Genomic DNA, 25,463 nt, shown 5'->3' with positions numbered 1-25,463 from the left:
TGAGTGGAGCCATTATATCCCTTTTATATCTTAAAACTTTTGACTAGTTCTGTGATAAACATGTTTAACCTTATTATGTTTAAGTTACTTGCCAGTGGAATTCTTTCCCCCACAATAACACATGTGGAAGGACGTATCTCAGGTGAGATCTGGAATCTCAGGTGAGATCTGGAAATACCATGTGGAATCCAACACACAAAGAAATAAGGGAGGGCAGTTCTGAAGCAAGGTAAAATTGTGTAGAGTCATCCTTGTGGACATGAGAGGTGAAGATGTGTAGGTGAATGAGCTGTCTCAAGAGGAAGAACACAGACTAGAGAGAAGCATTAAGGATTTAGGACTGAACCTTGAGGACATACAGGGTTGAGAAAGATAAGCAGCCTTTGAAGACTATAGAAATGATTAGGAAGGTAAGAATTGACCTTATACTTAACTAGAAAAACTGAGGCTTTGGATCTACCACAAAAGGACAGTAATATTATTTAAAATTTATCAACATGATATGCCAATAGATATTTCTGGAATACTGTTCCTCAGTGAACAGAGATTATTTAAACTTCTTTGTTGCTGTTTGACTTGTGGCTTTATCATAACTGGCTCACCATATTTACATTCCTGCAGGGCATAATTCCTTCCTGGGAACGACTCTGTATTCAGGTACTACATTCCAAACTAGATCAGCTGCAAAAATTCTACCCAAGTTTGTGCTTTCCCTCTTGAGAGGAGATCTGGAGCAGTGGATAGCCCCAGTCCTCAGTCTGTAGGTGGTGAGGAAGTTCCTCCTCTATTAGCCCCTCTTTTCCAGGTTCAAGGCAGCAGAGAAGCTGTATTTGAGAGAAATCTTGCCAATGTGATTGATGTGACAGAGGCCTTCATAGCATCCACCTTTATAGGCATTCTAGAATAATTTGATAAAATCTGCCATTTGCCAACCCGATGAGGCAGGTACTATTATTATCCCCATTTTACACATGAGAAAATAGAAGCTTAACTTTTCTAAGGCCTCACAACTAGTAAGGGGGATCTAAACCCAAGTTGTCCGCTCCCTGCCTGTGTGTTAACATTGTATTATAGTACCTAACCTTAGAGAAACTGTCCTGTATCCTGAGTGAAACTGGCACCAACTGGAGCCTTTGGTGGGCTTGTGAGTCTGAATGATTAGTTGACCCTCTGACTCCTGGCGGGCATTGCAGAATAAGAGCCAGCAAAGGGGATGTGGAGTGGCTAATGGAGGAGGAAAAGAATCCGGAGGTGTGAACGTGGGAGTTCAGGAAAGGCCAGAAAACAGTTTAGATGTTGCAGAATGCTGAGAGGTCAAGTAAGGGACAGGCTGAAAAGCATCCACTGAATTTAGTAATTAAGTCATCCTTGATCTTGGCAACAGAAACAGTTCCAACTGGGCAGTTTTAAGCAAATCCCTGCACCTTAAAATTGCTTAAAATAAAAATTTTAAGCAAATTTTAAAAATTTAAGCAAATGTGAAACTATTCAAACCAACTTTCAGTTTGATGGTTGTGTCTGAGTCACAACTTTGATAAGGATGAGAATTAAAATGTTTTAATCACCTATGATATGCCAGGCCCCATTCTAACTTAATTTGAATTTTATCTTAATCTTTATAACTAGGAGGGTAGTGCTATCATCTCCACTTTACAGCTAAGGAAACGTCAGTTAAGGATCTTGCCTAAGGGGCTTCCCTGGTGGTGCAGTGGTTAAGAATCTGTCTGCTAATGCCGGGGACGTGGTCCAGGAAGATCCCATATGCCACAGAGCGACTAAGCCCGTGCGCCACAACTGCTGAGCCTGCGCTCTAGAGCCTGCGAGCCTCAACTACTGAGCCCACACGTCTACAGCCCGTGCTCTGCAACAAGAGAAGCCACTGCTATGAGAAGCCCGCGCACCTCAATGGAAGAGTAGCTCACGCTCCCTGCAACTAGAGAAAGCCCGCACAGCAACAAAGACCCAATGCAGCCAAAAATAATTAAAAAAAAAAAAAAAAGGATCTTGCCTAAGTCTGGCTCCAGAGCTAGTACTCTTAACTATTGGTCTAGTCACCTGTGTAATTAAGCTACTAAAACATACATTTATTATAAAACTGAAATGTTGGGCTGATACAGCAGCATGGCTGAACCACAATTCTTGAATAGCTTATGCCCTTTTATGGCCCCTTAACATAATTTCCAACTATTTTTCTTGCCGTTGCCACCCCATCACACTGCCACCTTCTATCTTACTCTTTACCTCTTTTCCTGCTTATATGCAGGTGCATTTTTACATCATCCTCAGACACACTTCCTCTGGTATCTGTACTGTGTCACATGTGAAATCAGCTGTGTCCATCATCAGGGCAAATTGCTTTGAAAACAGCCTCCTTCACAAATACACAAAATTCTCATCCACCAGTATTACCTGTTCTCTGTGCTTTTGTGCATACATATGGTCTTTCGCATTCCATCTCCTTGGTTGACTCACGTTTGTACATACGTGCAGGTTTTCTCATGCCATGTGCCACACTCCTTGAGGACCGTTACAGACACCCTTACAGAGCCAGAGACATATGTTTCTTTATCCATTAGCAGAGGCCCTGTGTGTGCTGCTCAGCAATCAGCAGCAGTCCCAATCAGGCGGTGACTCTTAAAAGACCAGAAAGATTGGAAACCTCAAGGCCTAAGAATAATTCTGGGTTCTGGGCAGAGCTTCCTATTAGGGACTGTCTCCTTCATTGCTGTTGACTATTAGGGATCCCTTCTCAATGTCTTTACTGAAAAGCTAAGTGAGGAAGGGAGAAACTGTGTTCGTCACCTGAAGCATATCTCTCTGTGATGGAATTTGAGCCTGCAGGTCAGGGGTGGCAGTGGGGGATGCTGTGGTAGCATGAGTCATATAAACTCATGTGAATGCCTGAGGTGCAGGGAAGAGACAGTACACTGCAGGCCATACAGAAAAGGGGCGGATGTTTATATGAGCACATGTCCCTTTAAGACCATTTTTATGCTAAACTGAGAAGTCTGTTGTGTCAGACTGGGCTGAGCCATAAAAGTTCTTGCCAGTCTATTGCAGTCATCCAACCTGCAGGATTATTGGGGCCATGGCAGCTATATTTCTGATCCCATGGCATCATAAAAGGCTACACGCCCATCTTCCTCCCGATGCATGAAGTCCTAGTTGTCTGCAGCAGTCCAGGTGAGATGTGAGGGGAGGCAGTTTTGCATTAGTGGTTAAGCCAGAGACACCTGGGTCCAATGGAGATAACACTACTTCAAAGATTTGTGAGGATCGAGACAGGGTCTCAATGCCTGTAAGACAATGCATGTACATTTCTGAGCATGGTCTGTAACACAAAGTTAGCCATAGTTACTAACCAAATAAACACCTGTGCTCTCTACAGCCTATATCTTAACTGAGATTTTTTTTTTTTAAATAGTGTCCTCCCCCCAACCCCATTCTTTTTTTTTGTGGTACGCGGGCCTCTCACTGTTGTGGCCTCTCCTGTTTCGGAGCACAGGCTCCGGACGCGCAGGCCCAGTGGCCACGGCTCATGGGCCCAGCTGCTACGCGGCATGTGGGATCTTCCCAGACCGGGGCACGAACCCGTGTCCCTTGCATCGGCAGGTGGATTTTCAACCACTACACCACCAGGGAAGCCCCCCCAGCCCCATTCTTCATCAGACAGGTAGCTCTCCATTTGTTTTTTCCACCGCAAGACTGTTTCTTAGTTCTGGGAGGTTGGGTAGGACATCCCTTCATTGGGATGGACATCCCAATGTTGGACATCCCTTCTTCCATTGGTTTACTTATTTTTACTGAGGGAGACAAGAATTGGCAACGCAGGGAATTCCCTGGCGGTCCAGTGGTTAGGACTCCACACTTTCACTGCTGAGGGCCCCGGGTTCGGTCCCTGGTCAGGGATCTAGGATCCCACAAGCCATGCAGCCCAGCCAAAAAAACCGAAAAGAATTGGCAACACATAAAAGCATGTCTCTGCCATATCTGGCTGACCAGTACAAAAGTATCTCTATTCCAACGTACCTTTTCAACCAGTTTTGTATCTTAGTATGTCCTTTGTCCTTTCAAGTTGTGGAAAAAGATAAATATTAAAATCAGTATTTTGGCGGACTTCCCTGGTGGTCCAGTGGTTAAGAATCCGCCTTCCAACGCAGGGGACATGGGTTTGATCCCTGGTCAAGGAACTAAGATCGCACATGCTGTGGGGCAACTAAGCCATGTGCTGCAACTACTGAGCCTGCACGCTGCAACGAAGATCCTGCATGCTGCAATTAAGATCTGATGCAGCCAAAAAAACCAAAAAAACAAAATCAGTAGTCTGCAGTAGAAAATCCAATTGACATTTGTTTTACCTTTTGTAATCCCAGCCAAAGTTAGATAATAAAATGGAACTTTAAGAACTGACCTCTACTAAACACACCAAACCTTAAAATTACACTAAACTACCTTTTGTGACTATGATGCTTTCCTATTCGATTCTATTTCTTGAACTGCCTGGCTTTTTTCTGTCTTCACCTGCCTAACCCCTGCCCGTCCTTCAATCCACAAATAATTCCCCAGGATGCCTTTCCTAATGTCTCTTACCTGAAAACATACTTTGATAAGTAAGATCCTTACTTCCAGCAACCTGTATTTATCCTATCTGCAGTAATTTGCCTACTGCAGTGTGCATGTGTGTCTATTCCTTTAGACTGGGAACCCCTTAAAAGCAGGGATTTGATCTCGTTCATCTTTAGACTGCAGTGCTTGACAGACTCAGGTAAATGCCCCCAATAAGGTGAGTTTACACCTTGGGCTTGCTTGGTGTGTATTATTAGTTTATGAGGACATCTTGTGGCTAGGTCATTTATTGTATAAATAGACTTGATCCCGTTCTAACGTTTACTTTTCCATTGATTTACCCATTAAGCAAAACATATTATTTAGGATGGTTCATATTTTATAGTTCTGTTTCTGTTTTACATCAGGGCCTTCTAGGGGATAAACAACAACAAACAACTAAAGTCATAGTTTGTGAAATGCTGAAATGTCTGCCTGGTGGGAGCATAAAGGCCGCTGAATACCTAGAGATTCTATAGTTAGCAACTAGGGAGACTTGGAGGTGGACAGACCTAGATCTGAATCTCAGTTCTGTCACATCCTGGGTGACCTTGAGAGTAAACCACTCTGAATTTAAGTTACACAAACTGGAAATAATCCCTTCCTTGTTATATAGTATATGGAAAGACTTTGGCACAGTGCCTGACATGAAAGTGCTCAATAAATGGTAGTTATCTAGAATTAAACCATTTAATGCTTGAGACATCCTTTCCTGTATCTAAAAACAGACACATCAAATATTCATCCATATTCTGCCTGAACACTTCTAGTGACGGTGAGAATTACGTTGCTGGATGCAGCACATTCCATTCACAGTTTAGTTCCAGCTTCTAAATATTATCTATGATGTTTTTTCCTAGTAATTTAGATAGGATATAAGAAACACTTCTATTATTTTTCTTTAAGTTTCCTTTCTAAAGATGTTTGATATAACATTTTAAATTCATTGTTCCACATTTTATCTTTCATATAATTTTTTCATTATGATACCATAAATGGGGCAGGACCTTAAAAGCAGCAATTTACCTTTGCTGGATTCTATCAAACTTTTTTCATATTAAAATAAGTTTATGGTATAAGCTTATTAATTCTAGTAATGCATTGAATTACTCAATTTATTCCAATAAATGGTTTTAAACCATTCATTATGAAGTCATTCTAAAAAACTACTTTGTGCAAAAACTAAAGAACATCCAAATTAAAACTATAATGGATTAACAGATCACAAGGACCAGCTGGCTTTGTTGGTGCAAAATTTCTAAGGAGACATTAAGAGATGCCAGGTTGTTGTACACAGGCTGAAAAGCTCAGATGGAATGTTTGATTTCTGCAGAGGAGTGGAGATTAAGAAAAACTACTCCTGTTTTTCCCTAAGTATTCCTTTTTATTTCAAAACAGTTTACATCAGAGTTATTTTCTATCAGAGAGAGATTGGTAACTTGATTTTCAATTTCTGAATCAACTTTTTGGGGGTGACTTGGTTTAATCCAATGATAGTTCTTGTTAGGCTGTTTGGGCTTTTCTAATACCACCAAATATTCAAAATTCTTTTTTTTTTTTACACTTAGGTGACTGTTGTTTCTGCTGTCCCTGGGAAAGTGATTTGTGAAGTGAAAGTAGAAGAGCAGCATACCAATAAAATGGGCACCCTCCATGGTGGCATGACAGCCACTTTAGTGGATGTCGTATCAACATACGCTCTGCTGTGCACAGAAAGGGGAGCACCCGGAGTCAGTGTCGACATGAACATAACGTATGTATCCAAACTGTACCCCAAATAACTTTTTCCAACGTGGTAACTCATTTCAAACAACCGAGACGAAACACATTCATAACATAAATAAAGCATGAGGTGCCCTTAGCTGGCCATCCTTAAATGCAGCTATAGATTTGCCTTAAAATATTCCATGGTTTTCGAATCTAGAACTAGAGGAATTAATTTCCAAGTACAATATATATCAGTAATAATAAGTAATCAGTAATATAACCAGTAATAAATGGGGAATGATCTAAACACTCAAAAAGGCAAACATTCAGCTTCTAACATGCATACTGGTGGGGAAAAAAATCATCACAAACTCACAGTTTGTAACTGTTTTTCATACAATCCTTAAAAGTGCCACTTGTACAAATGTCTCATGAAGGTTGTACTGAGTACCTATAGAGAAAAGCTAGAATAAAAATAAAAGTTGAGGAAACCTTCACGTATACATCGCCATTGCCTTGTAACAAGGTGAACACAAATGTCCAGTTTTGCAATACTTCATGTTTTTCTGCAACTGCACAGACATGCTCTCATGATAAGGAAGCAGAACCCCAGATATCAGGTTTGTCACTCACTGTTGTGAAAATGCCTGCAGGGGTCAAACACTTCCAGATGCAAAAAATTAAATTCCCACATTAACTAGTACTGTTGCCAGTGTCCCGTTCACTAAAGAGTGCAGGGCCCGGGGATTTAGTTTCAAGACAATTGATTTTTCCACCTAAGCAAGAGAAGAAAGATTTTTGTTGGAAGGGGAGGCAGGGGTTAGGGTGGGAAAGCCAATGTGATATATCACAAGGGCAATGGAAATAATGTATCAGGTTTTTAAACAATCTAAATCTTTTCTTAGGCTAACTTAACTTTCAGTCTCTCTCTACTGTGGAAATAAACTGAGAGTGCAGTAAGCAAATCACAGGACAAGATGCAAATGGTGTTTTGAAATTAAGACGTACAAAAAGAAGGATCTGCTTGGGCACTGGTGAGCCTATTCAGCAGTCCTTACCTTATTCCACATGATAAGGGTAAGACCACTTGATGACTCTGCTTTGCCTCAAGACCCTCTACCACCCTTTGCCTTAAGATCTCTCTACAACCAGAGATCTTCCAACCTAGCACTGCATTTCCTGATCTTCTAAGATACTGCTGCTACAATCCTAAAGGATTTTTAATAAGCTAAACATAATTTTGGCCTTTCAAAGTATGTGTTGCCAAAGTATTGGCCACCATCAAGAGCTGCCTGAGATTCAAAAGGGCCTCATATTAATTCCTTATAGTTCTTATTAAGTCATTTTAGAGTTGAATGAGTTCTGCATATTGATATGACAAGATATTAACACCAAGTGTTACTTCACCTAGGAAGTTAAGCCAATTAAGTGAAAGCTCAAGGAAACCTCTAGCCACAAATAAATATTAAGTGGGAAACTAAAAAAAAAAAAAAATAGGGCAGTGTGGGGAGGCAGGGGCAGTTGAAAACCCCTTCCTATATTTTTGGGAAAAGAAATTCGTGTGCATAAGGAATCAGTAAGATATTACTTGGTCAGGACCAGCCATTCAAATTAGAAAGGATATTATTCTTAAACTATTTAGGAGTAAATAAGTAACATAAGGCTGTTATGAGATGCACACAACTTTCTCTTTTAAAACCTATTTGCTGTTAACTAAATTTAAATGTTTCTTTTCAAGGTACATGTCACCTGCTAAAATGGGAGAAGATATAGTGATTACAGCACATGTTCTGAAGCAAGGAAAAACACTTGCATTTGTTTCTGTGGATCTGATGAACAAGGCCACGGGAAAATTAATAGCACAAGGCAGACACACAAAACACCTGGGAAACTGAGAACAGCAGGGTGACCTAAAGAAACTCAACAATGAATGCCCAGAGTAAATATGACTTGAACAAATATAATTTTCAAAATAAATTAGCACAACCAAAAGTGGCTAAGAAATATTTTCTTTGGGGAAAATGCCATAGAGATCAAGTGGAATATAGGATAGAGTTGTCTATATTCTAAGCCTCTTTAGTTTTAGTTTATAATCATACATGATACTTGGATGAAAACGTTCGTAGCTCAAAAGTGTTTTGAAAACAGGTAAAGCAAAGCTAGCAGGACCATTTTGAGATAAGATTACCTTGAAACTAAAATTCAAGATAAAGGAGAAATATAAATTAACGATTAATCCTTAACAAACTGTAGGTCCTTCTCAGCTCTAAAATGTTACATTTTTTAACCCAATTTCAAGATTATGGAACTTCAAAATAGATGAACCATAGGCCACATTGGAAAATAAAGTAGACTGAGTAGTCCTCAAGTTTAAGGCTAAGCACATTAGTGATAAATAGTCCAGTGGGTGCACTGCTTTTCTGAGAATTTATTACAGGATTGGCATATTTTATAGTGGTGGGGGCAGCATACTATTAGCCCCTTTTCTCGTACCTAGGATAAAACCATGCAGATCTTGAATCTCCCAATCTGCAGTACTGGAAAGACCAAGTTCACAAATTGTTTAGTCCATTTCTCGAAGTTTTCCTGACTATGGCATTCATAATAGTTGGTTTCTGCCATCAGGGGGTCTTAGTTAACATTTCATGACTGAAGATCATAAAGTTCCAAAGCAACTTTGGAAACTCGAAACACAGTCAACAGTTAAAGGTTTATTGTCCTTTGGTTGTCTTAGAATACATGCTGATCTGTCTGCTGAAAGGACAGAAGCAGACTTGATAGTAGCAGTGAGCACACAAGAAACCCAGATCTAGTATTTCCCACTAAAAGTAACTTGGGCTTCTTGGAGAAATACCTGATTTCAGAGCTGGGGGCTGAGATAGGGAAATTACAAGATGAACATATCTTGTGCTTTGAAAGTAAGGAAGTGCTCAAGAAAATGATGAGAGGCATGAAAATTATACAGCATTGAAAAGGGAGTCCATACTGTTTAGGTAATAATATTGAATAAACAGCAGAGACAGGAGAGCTCTTCCTTTTAACAGAATGCTGGTAAATGTGGAGGGGTAGATATAAAATAATAACTATAAAATGGGGAAATAGGACATCACGTTGACCAATTAAATGAAAATCAACAGTGTACACGGACAGTGTTTCTAGGGGGCATAACGTACTTACATTGGGCTTTGGCCAGGATACATAATCCAAATCTAACCATGAAGGAACATCACTCAAATGTAAAGTAAGGACACTCTGTGTTTAAAAAAATTGGCCTGTACTCTTCAAACTGTCAAGGTCATTAAACAAGCTGAGGAACTGTTCAAGATTAAAGGAGACTAGAAACATGACAACTGAATGCAATGATCCTGTACTAACTATAGGGAAATAAAAAAAACCCCACATAATCAAAGATAGGAGGACAATCAACAAAAGTGAAATATGGATGGTAAATTAAAGTATATCACTGTTACATTTGAGTTTGATAATTTTACTGTGGTACTTGTACTTGGGATATATGGAGTACTTGGGACATATGGAGTACCGAGGGGGAAGGGATCAAACTCCCAAACGATTCAGAAAATATATATAAATATATGGAGAAAGACAAAATGTCAAGAGTTATTTTGTGGGTGAAGTTTATACAGGAGCTTTCTGTATTACTTATAACTTTCCCAATTAAAATTATTCTAAAATAAAAACTTTAACTCTACAGAGCCAGACAGCCAGGTTTTAAATCCTCCCCTACTCACAATGAGTGTGGACAAGTTCCTAAACCTCTGCATCTAGATCCCCTCAAGGTTGTTAGGTTAAGATAAGAGCTTAGAACAGTACCCAGCCATGATAAAGTGTTAATTTCAAATAGATTCTAATTTTAAGTTAATCAGAAAACATGTGAAAAATTATTCTAAAATTAAGAATATTTTTTTTCTTTTCCATGAAGCCAGGCATAAAGCCAGGATGATAATTGTTAAAAGCTAACAAAATGTCCTTGATTCCCATACCTGTTGAAATTATAAACCCAACTTCTCTTGAGTTTACTGTTTAGCCATGTTTATAAACCCTCCTAAGGTCATCAATAACGGGTACCCAAGCGACTTAGAAGAAAAGTTACCACTTCGAGTTTTGTGTATTCACCTGAATAGTCAGGGAACTTTCACCTATTTTATTTAGGTTTTCATTTATTCAAATTCCAACCAGAAGCTAAATACAATTGGAAACTGGTAAGCACTAAGTTTTACTCCAAAGGAGTAGGATCATTCAGATTTACTCCGATAAAAGTATGCAACCCTTAAGCAAAGCTTTTCTTCATTTAAAAGAAAAATAAAACCAAAAACCAAAAAAAAACTATACAGTAGTCTTTCCTTATGTTCATTGCACAAAATGAGTTCTCCTTTTAGAACTTTGACACTCAATGGTGTTTTTGTATGTTTTCACAATTTAAGATCCAACTTTAGTAACTTGTCTACTTCAAAAAACCCTAAGTTTTCCTTTAGGGTGGTGTAAAAACCAGTATTTCTGCACAATTCACTGGAATTTTTTCCTTTATAATAAAAATCTCTTTTTAAAAACAAAAAACAAAAACCAAAAGGAAAGTCCTCTACCTATTATGGTTTCTGCAGCTATGAATGTATCTCTCAGTTTTATAGCTGCTTAGCTACTTCAGACTCCAGATCTGCTTTAATGTGTATAACTGAATCCACACTCAGCAGAATGCTCTTTCATAACAGCAACTTGGGGAGAGATCTGGAAATAAAATACACATATTTATGAGTACCAGGAAGCAAACATGGCCCAGTAATATATGAGGCAAGAATGCCTACAATGAGATGCTTTTTTCATTTAAGATTTCTTTCCCATGGTTGTATTTTCTTTTTCTTTTTTCTTTTTTTTTTTTAAAACAACCACTTCTGGTCATTAGAATGAATCTGACAGTGCTCTGGAACAATGTGATTATAGCAAAGCTTTAAGTTTTTAAAATGTTATTTATACCTGTTACATTCACTTCTCACCCTCCAAATACTGATGACAGATGTCAAAGAGGCAAAACCCAGCACAAATGGAAAGACTATCAAGAATGAGTATCACCTTGTGCTTTCAGATACGTTTCAGCATTTCAGTGTACAACAGTCCTTTCATTTCACATTTTTAGTAAGATGCTGATGCAGTGCAGCAAATATGCAAAGCATCTTCTTTCACACAGTCTGTGCAGAAGACATCTAATTTAAGTTCTGAGATACAAATGATAAAAAAAAAATCCAGGATGAACAAGTTTCAAAATGCATAGTGTTCTGTGCATGAGTCCATTTTCTTTAAACTCTGAAAGAATAAAGTGGTAAGAAAAAAAGAAAAAAAACTGCTGCTGCACTCTCTGATCTTCTCCATTTTGCTGGTCAGCACTCTATTCTGGCATATAAGGATGGAGGTGATCCTCTATGGTGCCAACTGCCCAGTGGGTAAGCTGCTCCTGTGGCAGGTAGAGGCAGATGCTGCATAACTTGAAGATTGTAGCTTTGTTTTTTGGAGTCTGGAAGGGGAAAATTTTTTTAAATATTCTTAATAAATAAAGACTTTAACATAAATGACCGATTATCACATGAAGTCCATCTCCCACAATTTATTAAGCACTTAATGGACACAGTAACAAAGCATACAGAGTAAGGGAAGAATTTATGGTTCCCATCCATAGGGACCTTAGCCTAAATAGGACAGAACCATGCCATACAAAATATAGAGAAAACAGAGTAAACATGATTATAAACTAAATGTTTACAGAGTTTATGCAGAATAAAAAATTGAAAGTTAGGAAAGTCAAACACAGACTACTTGCTGAAAGAAATCAGGGTTAAAAGCATTTCATGGAGATAGATTTGAACAGAGGTTTGCAATCACATTTGTATACAGAAAGACAGCAGATGTGGTGAGAGTAGATGGTAGAGAGATTAGAAATAGGTAAAAAAGATTTAAGTGTATCCTGGGGGAAAGGACTAGAAGGCCAATGAATTAACAGTTAAATCAAACTCTTAAGTATTTTTTAAAAAGCAGTTACTATTTTAACATCTAACATGTGATAAACAAATGGTAGGTGCTTTCACAAATAACCACTGCTAGTAAGTCGAGGATGAAATCTGAACCCAGAACTGCCTTCAAAGTTTTGCATCTTTTCACTATAGCATCTCTTAAAAAAAAAAAGGTGAAAGACTGCCTTTGCCAATGTCTGAAGCAGACTAGCTACCTACATATGTAAATGAACCTATACATATATATTTTTTCATTTTAACTTTTAAAACAACCTATGACTATTCAGACTCTAGGCATATGCCTCTATGCCACTGCGCATTCAAAATTCTTTTTTGCTCTAGCCCTTATCATATATATTATATTAGGATATAAAGGACAGAAGATCTCTGCTAGATGATTTTTATCAAATTTCTTAATTTCTGGATTTCCTTAGCTATAAAATGGTAGTAGTAAGATCTACACCTCAGAAGACTGCTGTGACGATTAAATAAGCTCATACACGTAAAGCTCTTAGTATAGAGTCTGGTGCATAATACAGTTGACCCTTGAACAACATGGATTTGGGTTGCTCAGGTCCACTTATACACAAATTTTTTCCAATAAATATACTGGGAAAATTTTGGAGATTTGTGATAATTTGAAAAAATAGACAAACCACGCAGTCTAGAAATTTCAAAAAAAGTTAAGTGTGTCATGAATGCATAAAATGTATGTACAGATGACCCTTGAACAACACAGGCGGTGGGGCACCGACCCTACCTGCAGTTGAAAATCTGCATAGAGTTTACAGTCTTCCCTCCATATACTCGGTTCCAGATCAGCAGATTCAACCAACCACGAATTCAACCAACTGCAGATCGTACAGTACTGTAGTATGTATTTATTGAAAAAACTTCATGTATTAAGTGGATCAGCGCAGCTCTAACCTGTGTCATTCAAGGGTCAACTGCAGACCCTAGTCTATTCTTACATAGGCATAAGGTGAGTGACATTTAATATATAATTAACGTGTTAGCTTTCTACCTGTTTTATTGCTTTGCTTTCAAAGGATTACATTACCATATAGTATGCCTCTCTCACAACTGGAGAAATAACATAGCCTGTAAGTGGCTTTTAAAAAAATGTTACAATGTTTCTAATACTGTATTATGAATATGCCTATAATACTGTATGCCATAAAACTTTCATAATGATTCATTCATTAGCATTCGTTAGTGGACAGCTAGGCTACCAAGAAGCAATCGTATCGATTACAGTACGCTGTCATAAAGCAACTATACTACACTTCTTCAGTATCAATATATGGATCATTATACCTGTAAATAAATATGAATTTCTTTTTTACATTATCTTTCTGACGTCTAACGTTACTAATATAATTAGTAGATGTTACTAATATAACACCTAGTGTTTTGTATATAAAACAATATTGTAGTTACAATTCATCTTGTAAATAAAATTCATAAACTTAGGTATCAATAAATACAGTATAGTACTGTAAGTGTATTTTCTATTATGATTTTCTTAACATCTTCTGTTCAGTTTTATTGTTAAGAATACAATATATAACACACATAACATACAAAATACGTGTTAATCGACCATTTACATTATTAGTAAGGCTTCCAGTCAACAGTAGACTAAGTTTATGAGGAGTCAAAAGTCATATGCAAAGTGTACAGGGGTTGGCACCCTTAACCCCTGAATTGTTGAAGCATCAACTGTATACTATAGGTGGTGGCCACCACTATTATATCAATTCCCTCATGAACTAGTGGAGGTTGATTCTTCCATATAATGCCAATACAGCAACACATCTCCAGCTTATGAAGATCGAGAACAGAACCTGAGTGGAAGAAGGGGACTAAGCACTGAAGAACAAATTCATCTACAACTAGCAGATACCAGTGATCCCAGTGTGCCCAGGACTGACTGAGGGGTTTCTAGGACTTGGGACTTTCCAGTATTAAAACCAGGACATTCCAGACAAACTGAGACTACTGGTCACACCCTACCTTCAACCCAAATTTAGCTTATGAGCTTATAATTTTCTTTTCATTAAAAGGATTCAAGCTGTTTGCTTCATAAAATATTAACACCTGACCTCGATACATAAAAAGAGATGATTTGTTAACTTATTTAGCCAAGAAACTCCTTCAATTCACTAGTCATTTCTATATAGTATTATTGACCTCATATATATTCACGTGAAAATGAAGTTGCTACACTAGTGTATGTTATTATTAAATCTATGACTAAAAATCTTTGTTGTGGATTCCACAATATAAGTCAATACCCTGCTATACAGTTTTCTCAACAAGTAACTCAAATGAAAGTACACTACAGGCAATTAAAAAGGAAAAAAGAGTGAACTAAAAAGTATTCACCAAGGGCTTCCCTGGTGGCGCAGTGGTTGGGAGTCCGCCTGCTGATGCAGGAGACACGGGTTCGTGCCCCGGTCCAGGAAGATCCCACATGCCGCAGAGCGGCTGGGCTTGTGAGCCATGGCTGCTGGGCCTGCGCGTCCGGAGCCTGTGCCCCGCAACGGGAGAGGCCACAACAGTGAGAGGCCCACGTACCGCAAAAAAAAAAAAAAAAAAAAAAAAGTATTCACCAAAGGAAAGCTGAGGTAAAGAAGAAACTGAGAACAAACAATAAGGCCCAAACCAAAAACACCCCACCTAAATTGTATGGTTCTTTATCAGTTTTATCAGATGCTTCCAGTGAAATTAATCTTCTTCTTTTTTTTTTTTTTTTTTTTTTTTGCGGTACGCAGGCCTCTCACCGCCGGGGCCCCTCCTGTCGCGGATCCGGACGCGCAGGCTCAGCGGCCATGGCCCACTGGCCCAGCCGCTGTGCGGCATGTGGGATCCTCCTGGACCGGGGCACGAACCTGTGTCCCCTGAATCGGCAGGCAGACTCTCAACCACTGCGCCACCAGGGAAGCCCCTAATCTTCTTAATTCCCAGTTTTTTTATTTGTACCTACACCATAATTACTTAACTTTTTACAAAGTGGAAAATGTACAATCTTCCCAAGTAGTCTATCAGCTCCTTGAAGGTAGCAGTATGATTCCCATTTGTATTTTTCTAGTACCTTGCATAGACTCCCTCTTAAGTAAAAACAAAAATGTTCTACAATGTAATTAATAGTGTACTTTTAAAATAAGTCGTAATTTAAATCACCTTCTCAATGAGGCCTTCTCTGGTGACACCATCTAAGAATTCACACCCAACAGTTTATGTAATTCCCTCTTTTCTCTTAGCACTTATCACTATCTAACTATATATTTTACTTATCTACTTCTAGGTCTCCCACAATGGAATGTCAACCCAAAAGGAATTTCTAACTTGTTCATTGCTGTACAGTGCCTGGCACTTAGCGCTCATTTGTTGAATGAATGCTAAATAAATTGAAATGATGCCATTTTTAAAAGTTAATAACAAAGTATCTATTATCTACTATAAATTCTAAGTGATGATATTTAGGCTTAGATTGGTAAGAATAAACAACACTTTACAGAATAAAAATCAATTTGGAATACCTGGATTGCTACTTAAATTGGAAGTACTTATTTAAAACACATGTGCACCTTTTAAAAACAGATGTGCCTCATCCTTTCAGATATTTATTTAAAAGGTCTAGGCCAGTGCTTCTCAAAACATAATGTGTTATCACTTGAGGATTTTATTCAAAGTAAAGATTTTGATTATTGCACGCTGGAATCATGACTTCTAAAAGCTCCCCAGGTAGTTCTAATATGCAGCAAAGTTTTGGGAACCACTGTTCTCGGTTAAGGTCAGGACGTCTGTTTCTTGGTTTTTAAGTAACTTCAAAATTAATGCCATGTTGAAGGAGCAAAACAGAATTAAGTAACATATAGAAAACAGTTTGATAGCCAATAAGCTTTTAAAATGAGCCCTTATGTGGTTTAAAAAAAAAAAAAGAAAAGTAAAAAACAGCTTACCTGCAAGTGCTGTCTGTCAATGAAGAGAAACACTGACTGGTTAGGATTGTTGACAACAATTCCAGTCTTGTCCTTTCGGCTCAGTACGTGCAGAAACTGTTTTTCATAGTCACCGTGATGAAACTCAAATTTGGCCTAATTAAGAAATATAAACGTTTATGTGTAACCACAAGCATGTTATATACCACCTGAAACATCAGCTGCACTCATATGCATAGAGTTGTGCTGTTCAGTATGGTAACCAACAGAGGCTACTTAAATTTATATTAATTAACTGCAATTTAAAATTCAGTTCTTTAGTAGTACTAGCCACATATCAATATGATCAAGTCACATGTGGCTTGTGGCCTCCATTCTAACTAGTCTCTTGAGATACAGAAGATTTCCTTCATCACAGAAAGTTCTACTGGATAGCACTTCATAGTTTGACCTTTAAGAAAAACTACACCAAACTGACTAAATCCTAATACTCAATGATTTTAAGCCAAATATCATAAAATCAGATTTTCAAACCCACTCAGCTCAAGACCCCTACCTTAGTATTTTAAGCCCAATGACACATCCCTTCTTGCTATTATAACATATAAGGAATACTGTAGATGGTTCTTGGAAATAAATCTATTTATATTCCAAATTCCAATCCCAGCTGCACATCTCACTACTTATACGACCTGTGCAAATCCCTTAACTTTTTAAGACTTAAAACAGGGCTCTAACCCATCAGTTAAGAGGAGTAAATGAAATGTAAAGCCCACACCTGAAATATGCTTCCAGTCCTCACAAGGATGAGCACCTGAGGATACAGGAACCCCTCAAAGTTTTTTTTTTTTTTTTTTGCAGTACACGGGCCTCTCACTGCTGTGGTCTCTCCTGTTGTAGAGCACAGGCTCCGGACGCGCAGGCTCAGCGGCCGTGGCTCACGGGCCCAGCCGCTCCGTGGCACGTGGGATCTTCCTGGACTAGGGCACAAACCCGTGTCCCCTGCATCGGCAGGCGGACTCTCAACCACTGTGCCACCAGGAAGCCCCCCCTCAAATTTTTAAAAAATGTTTTTATATGTATTTTTTCAGATGATTAAAAAAAAACTTTTTTTGTTATGAAGAACAGTTATCAAGTCAGTCATAATATTCTTTTAATCTTTTAACATGAGGAAGATTAACACAATCCTCCCACAAAATGTCTGTGAAGAGGCCAAATGCTAGGTGAAAACACCAGGCTAACGGGGAATTCAAGAAACCTGGAAACTTTAATCTGATATTTAGATAGTGAACTGTAAAAATGATTATTAGTCCATTCAGTTCAAACAATCTTTATTCTCCTATTATGTCAAAGACAGCAGAAAATACTAACATGGAAAAAACATCAGTTCCTGCTATCTAGGATTTTACTACCCAGTAGTTTTTCTCATAAACCATAACGCAAAAGATGTTATGGTATCCCCTATGTACTACTGTATGTAAAATGTAATACTGAATTGTACCTCTGCACAATTCAAATGTTTATTGAACTCAGAATACAAAAAGCATGTTATCAGATACTGAAAAATATGAATAAGACTATCTCAACCTTAAGGGACTTACATACTGCTGAAGAGGAAAAGCACACAGAAATATAAAACCTAACCTGCTTCAGATCTTTCCCCGAATAAGATGTGGTTATTTGTAAAAAACCTAAAATGGGTTCTTACTGTTAAAGTGCTATGGGAAGAAAGAATTAACAGAGTAGACAAGAGTGCAATATTAGGAAGTGATTTTGCATTGGGCCTTGAAAGATGACAGTAATCTTCCTTGGAGAAAATAGTAATGGTAAGTAATTTGGAAAATGCCGTTATAGGAAACAGAACCTACACAAACACAAGTGTCAAAATCAAGACACTGCTCAAGAAAGAAAGCCTGAAGTGTTTCAATATGGCAAATATCAGGGTGGATGGAAGAGGCCAGTAGAGTATCACACTGAAAAGAGATTTGAGTGAGACTGGAAAAGGCCTTGTCTGTATTTCTATGGCACTTCAATTCTATCCTATTTGAATATCCAAAGATTTGGGAAGAAGTGGTCCACACTGAAAAGAAAACTCTCATAGGTACCATGTAAGAAATAATTCCCGGAAGAAAAGTAATGAATGTTTTAATAGTGTGATGAAGAGCTAACCTAAAGCAACAGCATAAGGGATGAAGAGGAAAGAAGAGATCTACTTTACTAGTACTTCTCTGTACTTCACAGCACTATGAATACAGTAGAACTGGATATTTTAAAACAATCTTTACTCTGGTTCCTATTAAATCTCACGACTGAAGTATTCAGATTTTAAACTGCTTCGAGTCAAAAAAAAAAAAGCGTGAGTTAAAGTTTACTTTTCCTTTTCTCATCTATCTTGAGAAAAAACTATGTTATTTTTATTTAAAGCTTTTCAGGATATTTATGTATATTAAGTTACTTTAGAGAAGTGTATTTGTTTTTACATTGTTACCTTATTTACTGCAGTAGAATTCTAAAATTATAAAGCTATTACCTATATCCTACTGCTTATATTCAGTCCGTAAGTTAACATTTTATCATTCGCGGAGCTTTCCACAGTGCAGGGTAGCGAATTAAACAAATTCTTTGTTTTTCTGATTGTTAAATAAGTATGCTCATATAGAAATTTACTGAAACACATACATATATTTAAAAAGGAAAAGTCAGCTATATCTGACCTAAAACTAATCATAATTAACACTTTGGTGGATCTTGTTGTACTTCCTTCCATTCATATATATATATATATATATATATATATATATATATATATATATATATATATATACACACTATAAATAAAATTAAAATCATCAACACCCAGGTAAATGCCCTGAAATAAAGCACTAGAATTGTCAAGCACATCAAATGACAAGTCAAAACATAGCATGATGTCAAGGAAAGTTAATTAAGAACCACTACTACATTTACTTTTCTCCTATAAAGTTTTTATGCAAATCAACTCCTAGAAAAGGGTTTAATTCATTTCTTAGATTCCTTTGACAACCAGGGTTAAGTATAAAGTATTTTATGAGAGTGTGTGGTACAGGGGAAGAGATTTTCTGAAGTTCATCTATGGGCTCCTCTATAAATAAACAAATGTCTACCTTAAAAGATTTTCTCTGACCATAATTTCAAGGACACACTGGATAGTTAGAACCACCTCATTCTCAAAGAGATTCTTTAATCCAAACGCTTCCTATTCTTGCATTATAACAGTCAAAAGGCGAGGAGGGACTCATAAAGTAAAACTTATTAGAGAGCATATTCCCAAAGAATTTCTTTAATTGGACGCTATTCTGAGTTTTCAACTTGTTTACATGTTCACCACACTTATTTTAGAATAAAATACCTGAACAGGCCTAAAAGGCTCATCAGATTCTTTCCACCGAGAGAACAGGAGACAGACAATTTTTTCAATATCATTCCGAGGCCAAAGAATGAAATCCATCTCCTGAGTACAGCCAATTACATCCTATAAAATGCAAAAAAAAAAAAAAAAATTTACTTTCAAGGAAACAAAGCCGGAACAAGCAGTGTCACAACTTACAGGGTTTGACTACAGAAACGTTTTACAAGTGCAAAAGGTCCACTATACAGCCGACCCTTGAACAGCCTGGGCATGAAGGGCACTGAGCAGAGTCGAAATTTCAGCACACAACTTTATAGCCAGCCCCCCATACACCTACAGTCCTGCATCTGTGAATTCAACCAACTGTGGATTGAGTAGTATTGTATATGTATTTATTGAAAAAATCTGCTTATAAGTGGATCCTGGCAGTTGGTGCAACTCTGTGTTGTTCAAGGGTCAACCATGTATCACTTTATGTCTTTTATGAGGTTTGTATACAATTTGAACAGCTCATGACCTAATTCTAACTTTTATCTTATAGAGTCCACATATAATCACTCAGTCCAATGTTTTCCACATCAAGATCTTAACTCAGTGCATAGTGAAAACTCCAACCGCAGCTCTAATTTTGTCTTTTCTTTTAAAGTCCTTGTACCATTATTTCCACTCTTCAAAATCAGAACTTCTAATATGAATCACTACCTTCTAATCACAGGTGAAATGCTATTTTTGTTGTATGCTGATTATTGAGGACAACTAACCTCTTCCAGACCAGTGTATGGTTATCTCCAGCCTCCCCAACAAGCCCACTAATCCTGGGGACCTCTTGTTCAAGTTTGCCCAGACTAACTTTCTTTCAATGAGCTGCCGAAGTTTAGCAAAATTCCTTACTTACAAGGGGCATGATGTTCTCCCCTGAAAAAGGAAATCCCAATGAACAGTAATATAAACCACGAACCACAGCAACAATGTATACAATTACCAACATAATAACACATAAGAAAGTTATCCATGCTTTATTTAAATTCCACTTTTAAAGAGATTTATGACCATAATTAACTACCCATTCTTAGGAGGAAGAAAAACCCAAGTTTAACTCACAAAAACCTACCAAAACCAAGAGAAAAACAGAATTTACCCTTCTCATAGACTGGTATCGAGGAGCATGGAGCTGTACCACATCCTTCTGTAAAAGCTCTATGGAACTTTCCAAGGAATAGCTGGAATCTCGCACACCTTTCAGGATATTTTCTTCATAATTATTTGTCATGACTGGTATAACCTCAGACACTTCAAAGAGTGCTGATTTTTTCTTCTAAAAGAAAAAAAAAAAGGTGTATTAACCCACAGGGAGCACACTGTCTTAACACCCAGAGTTCATATTACAATGTCATGTACCTTTATTCTAACCCAGCAAAATTCTTAACTGATGTAATTTTTGTACTGAAAACACAGATTTCCAAATAGGTAGATCCTTCTGTTCTTCTCCCAACCCCCTTACTCCTCTACCACACACAAACAGGCTATTATCAGAATGTTTTAACTGCATGGTTTTATAGCATTATGGTAACCATAGCAAGTACTTATTTTAGACAATATTTCTTAAATGCTGTGAGAAACAAACACCAGATACCCCTAAGGTTAAAAAAACAAAACAGTGATTTACTCTTGATGTAAATTCACTTAACTGGTCCTATAGACAGCCAAATTAAAATCTCAGCAGTTTAAAATCAAAGCTCTTCAGACCAATTAACTGCTTCACTCCTTAAAAGGGTCAATTTCCATTACTCCTTCTGGATATTACGTAACTACAAGCGTCAACATTCAAGAAAAAAAAAGTCTGCCAAATCTTCAAACGTAGTTAAGATCAAGGGCTCATCATCAACTTAGGTTATAAAATTTATCAACTCCTCAGACAACTGCCTGGATACTGTCCATTCAAAGAATAAAAGCAGGTTTTCATAGGTGTTAGAAGAGCTAGATGGTATAATCTGGGGCATCTCACAGATTAAATTCAAATATCTAGTCTCACTACTTATATCTTGTATTTATTTCTAGTGAACCTACATTATAATGGCTTCAACTAAAATCTCATCTTATCAATGCTGCAATTAACAAAGAAAAAAAAAAGAAGTAAATCCGTGATATCATTTCAAAACAAACCACTTTTGAAACCACTTTAAAATGCTAGACTCTAGCAGCTAAGAGCATTCTTAAATATTGAATACTAGTATCTTCAATAGTGGGGTAAAAACGTGGGAAAATTAAAGGGATACCACGCTAAGATGATGTTTCTGATACAAAATTAGCTCATAATTTAAGCACAAAATCAAAGTAGTATTTCCTTAATATTCGTAACCTGACCTCATGTCAAAGAGAGATCGATTATCTAAGAAAGTGTCCATTATTTTAAGTTGCAAAAAAATACTGCTTTTATCATGTTCTCCTCACAACTTATTATTTGCTATTTAACTGTGAATTAATTCTGATTAAGACAAAAAAATTTAAACTTTTGGTCATTCTGAATTTTAATCAACTGCACTTCTAAACACAAATTAAACCTTTACAGTAATCAATTGCTCTAAGAATTAAAGTGCATTCTATTTCGTTAAATGTACCATGAGAAAAGGTAACGAGTTGATGAACCAGATCGCTTTCAGCATATAAACATTTTGATTCTAATTTACTACTTTCAAACATTCTGTATACTTTAAACAATCTTTAAATTCAGTTATCAAGTTCTTTATGTAACTCCACATAAATGAAATTCATTGTAAAACATAAATGAGTTTTACAAATGCTACCCACCCCATGTTAACTAAAAGTGGATCCTAAGAAGCTTTAGAATTAAGTAATACCAAACCAAGAGCACTCAAGCCTTCCATTCATAGTTATACGGCAACTCCTTTGATTGAGATAATCACCCACAAGGGTCAAAGTTAAAGCACACAAATGTAGACTCTTTAACCTAATATACACTTACAAAAACCACTTGTGCTAATTCACATTAAGAACTTTAAATTACCTTCTCCTTGAATACAAAGGCAATATACATCTTGAAGTCAAACTGGTCAGCTAGAGATTCTTTTTTCTTTCTAAGCTGAGCACGTAGTCTGTTCAGAGCTTGTTTCTTCCGGGAGTTTGGGTCCCCCATTTTGAAATACAGGTGGTACTAAAGCCTTTGGAAATTGTCACTAAACTATGGGCACTTTTTCTTAAGACTCAAGTACAACAGAAACAAGTCATTTTTTTCCTGCTAATATGATTGAATAGCTAAAATCAAGGCTGTAACCCAAAAACTGCACCTTCTGGCAATATTAGCAGACTGTCATATTACAGGGTCAAGAAACAAAAGCTGCTGTCCAGTCATGTTTGGACAATAACGTTTGGGGTCAGATGGGAAAAAGGAAGGGAAGGAAGGAAAGAAAGAGGAGAAAATACTTGAACTAACTTTTTGGAAAACACATTTGGCTTAACTGCCAAAATAAAGGTGGGGGAACTGAAAAACCTATTAATAGGATTTAGGTGTGCAATAAAACACAGCTGACATCAGTCCAATCCTCAAAATCCATCCGGATTTTTTTCCCTCTTTTCAGAGAAGGGATAATGAAAAGGAATGGGGAGGGGGACTGTGATCCTTGCTTTCTGAATATCAAAAAAAAAAAAAAAAAAGGAAAGGGGAAAAAGAAGCCACCAAAATAACCCCCCAAAACAGGGTAGGTGAATGAAACTGAAATACCCAATTGGATTTTACCCAGCCAGATCCATGGCTGTAGTACCTAATTAATTCTTAGTTATTTCAGATTTCACTATTGCTATATATTGTCAGTGCGTGTTATTGATTACACTTGGTGGTGAGCAAAGAGAAAAGTGCAAAATCGGTTGAGAAGGAAGGGGAGAGGTACAGGGCTTCCCTGCAATCAACTACAGTGTATACCGGGGGCGGGCAGCTGTTGCCCAAAGGAGCCATAAGAAAAAACAGCGGAGTCATTACCAACTTCCCCATCACCCACATTTTCACCCTCAGGCGGCTGCTAATGCTGCTGCCAAGGAGAATCATGATGGCACAGGGAAAGGGGGTACAGAATACAGTAATGACTCCGGCTCTGTGGTTAGACCTGATTAATGCCCGGGATCCCAACACCCCAAGTCCTGCAATGAGTCCTACATTCCCCAAGGGAGCCTTCCCTATGAATCTGCCCCCTTGCAAGACCGTGGGGAGTGCGACTTATCTTCTTGTGAGCATTGCTGAGGCAAAGGTGGCGGGCTCTTCTCCCAAATCCCAGGCAGTGCCTGGGGACCACCGGCCTTCCACCCCCCAGGTCCCACCCCCACCCTTTGCCTTCAGCGGCAGCGACTCACTCGCACCACGGGAGACACTGGATCACTCGGGTTTTCACTCATTTCATCGTGGAAACAATCCCCGCCCGGGTAGAGGAGGCGGGAGAGGGTAAATGGGAAGGATCAGTGGGAAGAAAAGAAAATAGTTGCGTTAATATTATTTTTTAAAGTATGTCCACCCCACCCCCCCCCCAAGAAAAAAAAATTAAGTTCCCAGATTCCGCTCTCACGTTGAACAGACCATGTTTCCCGAGTTTGAATTGCTTAGGGCGGGGTCGTTAGTTGGTTTCCCAAAGGGGTAGAGGGTGGACTCGAGGCAGCTGGGGCGGGGGTGGGTGACGGGGAAGTCCCCTCCCTGTCCCCGCGGAGACCGGGACTCACTGACCGACTCTCGGGTGGGGTTCGGGCCCTCTAGCCGCAGCCCGCGGGCGGAGCGGTGGCGGCGGCGGAAGAGGAGGCGGCGGCGGGGGCGCTGCTCGCAGCACGGGCAGGAGCCATGTCAAGAGAAAACCACCAGCCAACTGAGCCCCTCCATCCCCGCTGCAGTGCGCACTGTGACCGGGCCGCCCGCGCTGCTGCCGCCGCTCAGCCCCCACCTGGGACCCATAGTCTGGCTCGGCGCCCCGGGCGGCGGCTGACTGGAAGGACGCGGGTACAGCGGCGACGGCGAGAGAAAGAGAGAAGGAGAAACGAGGAGGAAGAGGGGGGTCGGATTTGTACTGGCGGCGGAGGGGGAAGGGAGGAAGGGGAGGGGAGCCCTGCGCTAAGGGGGGGGGTCTGTCAGCGAAGTAAACCCCCCAAAATAAAGTTATTTCAGTTCAAGCATCTGCTCTGGAGTCTTTCTTCTCCGCACGGGTCGAGTTCCGGCTCTCGGAAAGAAGGTCGAGGAGACCAGAAGGGGAGAGATGCTGAAGCGCAGGGTGGGCTTCCGCGGTGGCACAGCTCGGATCCCCCCCACCGGTGGCTGCGGAAGCGGCAGCGGCGGCGGCGACCTCGGCGCCTCCCGGGTCCGGGGCAGAATCGCGTTTGAGAAGAGAAGCGAGAACAAACAACTTAAAATGGCAGCGACGGCCACTGCGTCACCCGCCCCTCACCGGCACCGCCCCGAACTCTCTGCGGCTGCGCACCCGGCGGGCCGCCACCATCCGCGTAGAAGCGAAGAGGGAGAAAAAACTGGAAGAGGGGAAGGTTTACATGGTTGTCAAAGAAGGGAGGAAAGAAAAGCTGGAGCAGAGGGTGTGAGTAAGCTTTTAAAAGGGTGACTCTTCGAGCTTAAGCTTCTTAGTTAACATTCCGCCTCAAAGGGAAGTTTGAGAATAGACACTCCCCTCTTGTCCAGTATGGAGTTTCCATAGGGCGTGGAAAGGGCCGACCCATTCTCCCTCCGCCCCCTCTGTTGGGAGGTCCCGGGCTCCAGAGTTGGCCCCTCGCCCCTCCCCCTCTGTCGTCAAAAAGGCA

At 39.1% G+C, this 25,463-nt stretch overlaps 2 protein-coding genes across 3 annotated transcripts; one reads left to right on the top strand and one right to left on the bottom strand.

The window, feature by feature from the left end:
- The first annotated feature begins 398 nt into the window (after positions 1–398).
- On the top strand, positions 399–8,207 carry ACOT13 (acyl-CoA thioesterase 13). The gene is made up of 3 exons (XM_065886309.1): positions 399–410; positions 6,174–6,358; positions 8,051–8,207. Exons 1-3 carry the CDS (start codon positions 399–401, stop codon positions 8,205–8,207), a joined length of 354 nt encoding a protein of 117 aa, XP_065742381.1.
- Positions 8,208–10,432: 2,225 nt separating this feature from the next.
- C10H6orf62 (chromosome 10 C6orf62 homolog) lies at positions 10,433–24,178 on the bottom strand. 2 transcript variants are annotated; one of them, XM_065885693.1, is made up of 5 exons: positions 22,690–24,178; positions 20,803–20,979; positions 19,665–19,787; positions 16,298–16,432; positions 10,433–11,836 (listed from the first exon to the last, which is right to left on the bottom strand). In XM_065885693.1, the coding sequence occupies exons 1-5, from the start codon at positions 22,816–22,818 to the stop codon at positions 11,711–11,713; spliced, it is 690 nt and encodes a 229-aa protein (XP_065741765.1). In that variant the 5' UTR covers positions 22,819–24,178; the 3' UTR covers positions 10,433–11,710. The 2 variants fall into 2 exon arrangements, with proteins under 2 accessions (XP_065741765.1, XP_065741766.1); XM_065885694.1 differs by having other exon boundaries at positions 11,711–11,836; positions 24,027–24,068.
- Between the last annotated feature and the right edge of the window lie 1,285 nt (positions 24,179–25,463).

The sequence above is a fragment of the Phocoena phocoena genome, chromosome 10 (genome assembly GCF_963924675.1).
Source record: "Phocoena phocoena chromosome 10, mPhoPho1.1, whole genome shotgun sequence".
Taxonomy (NCBI): domain Eukaryota; kingdom Metazoa; phylum Chordata; class Mammalia; order Artiodactyla; family Phocoenidae; genus Phocoena; species Phocoena phocoena.
The sequence above is the reverse complement of the archived record's forward strand: the minus strand, read 5'-3'. Positions and strand labels throughout refer to the sequence as shown.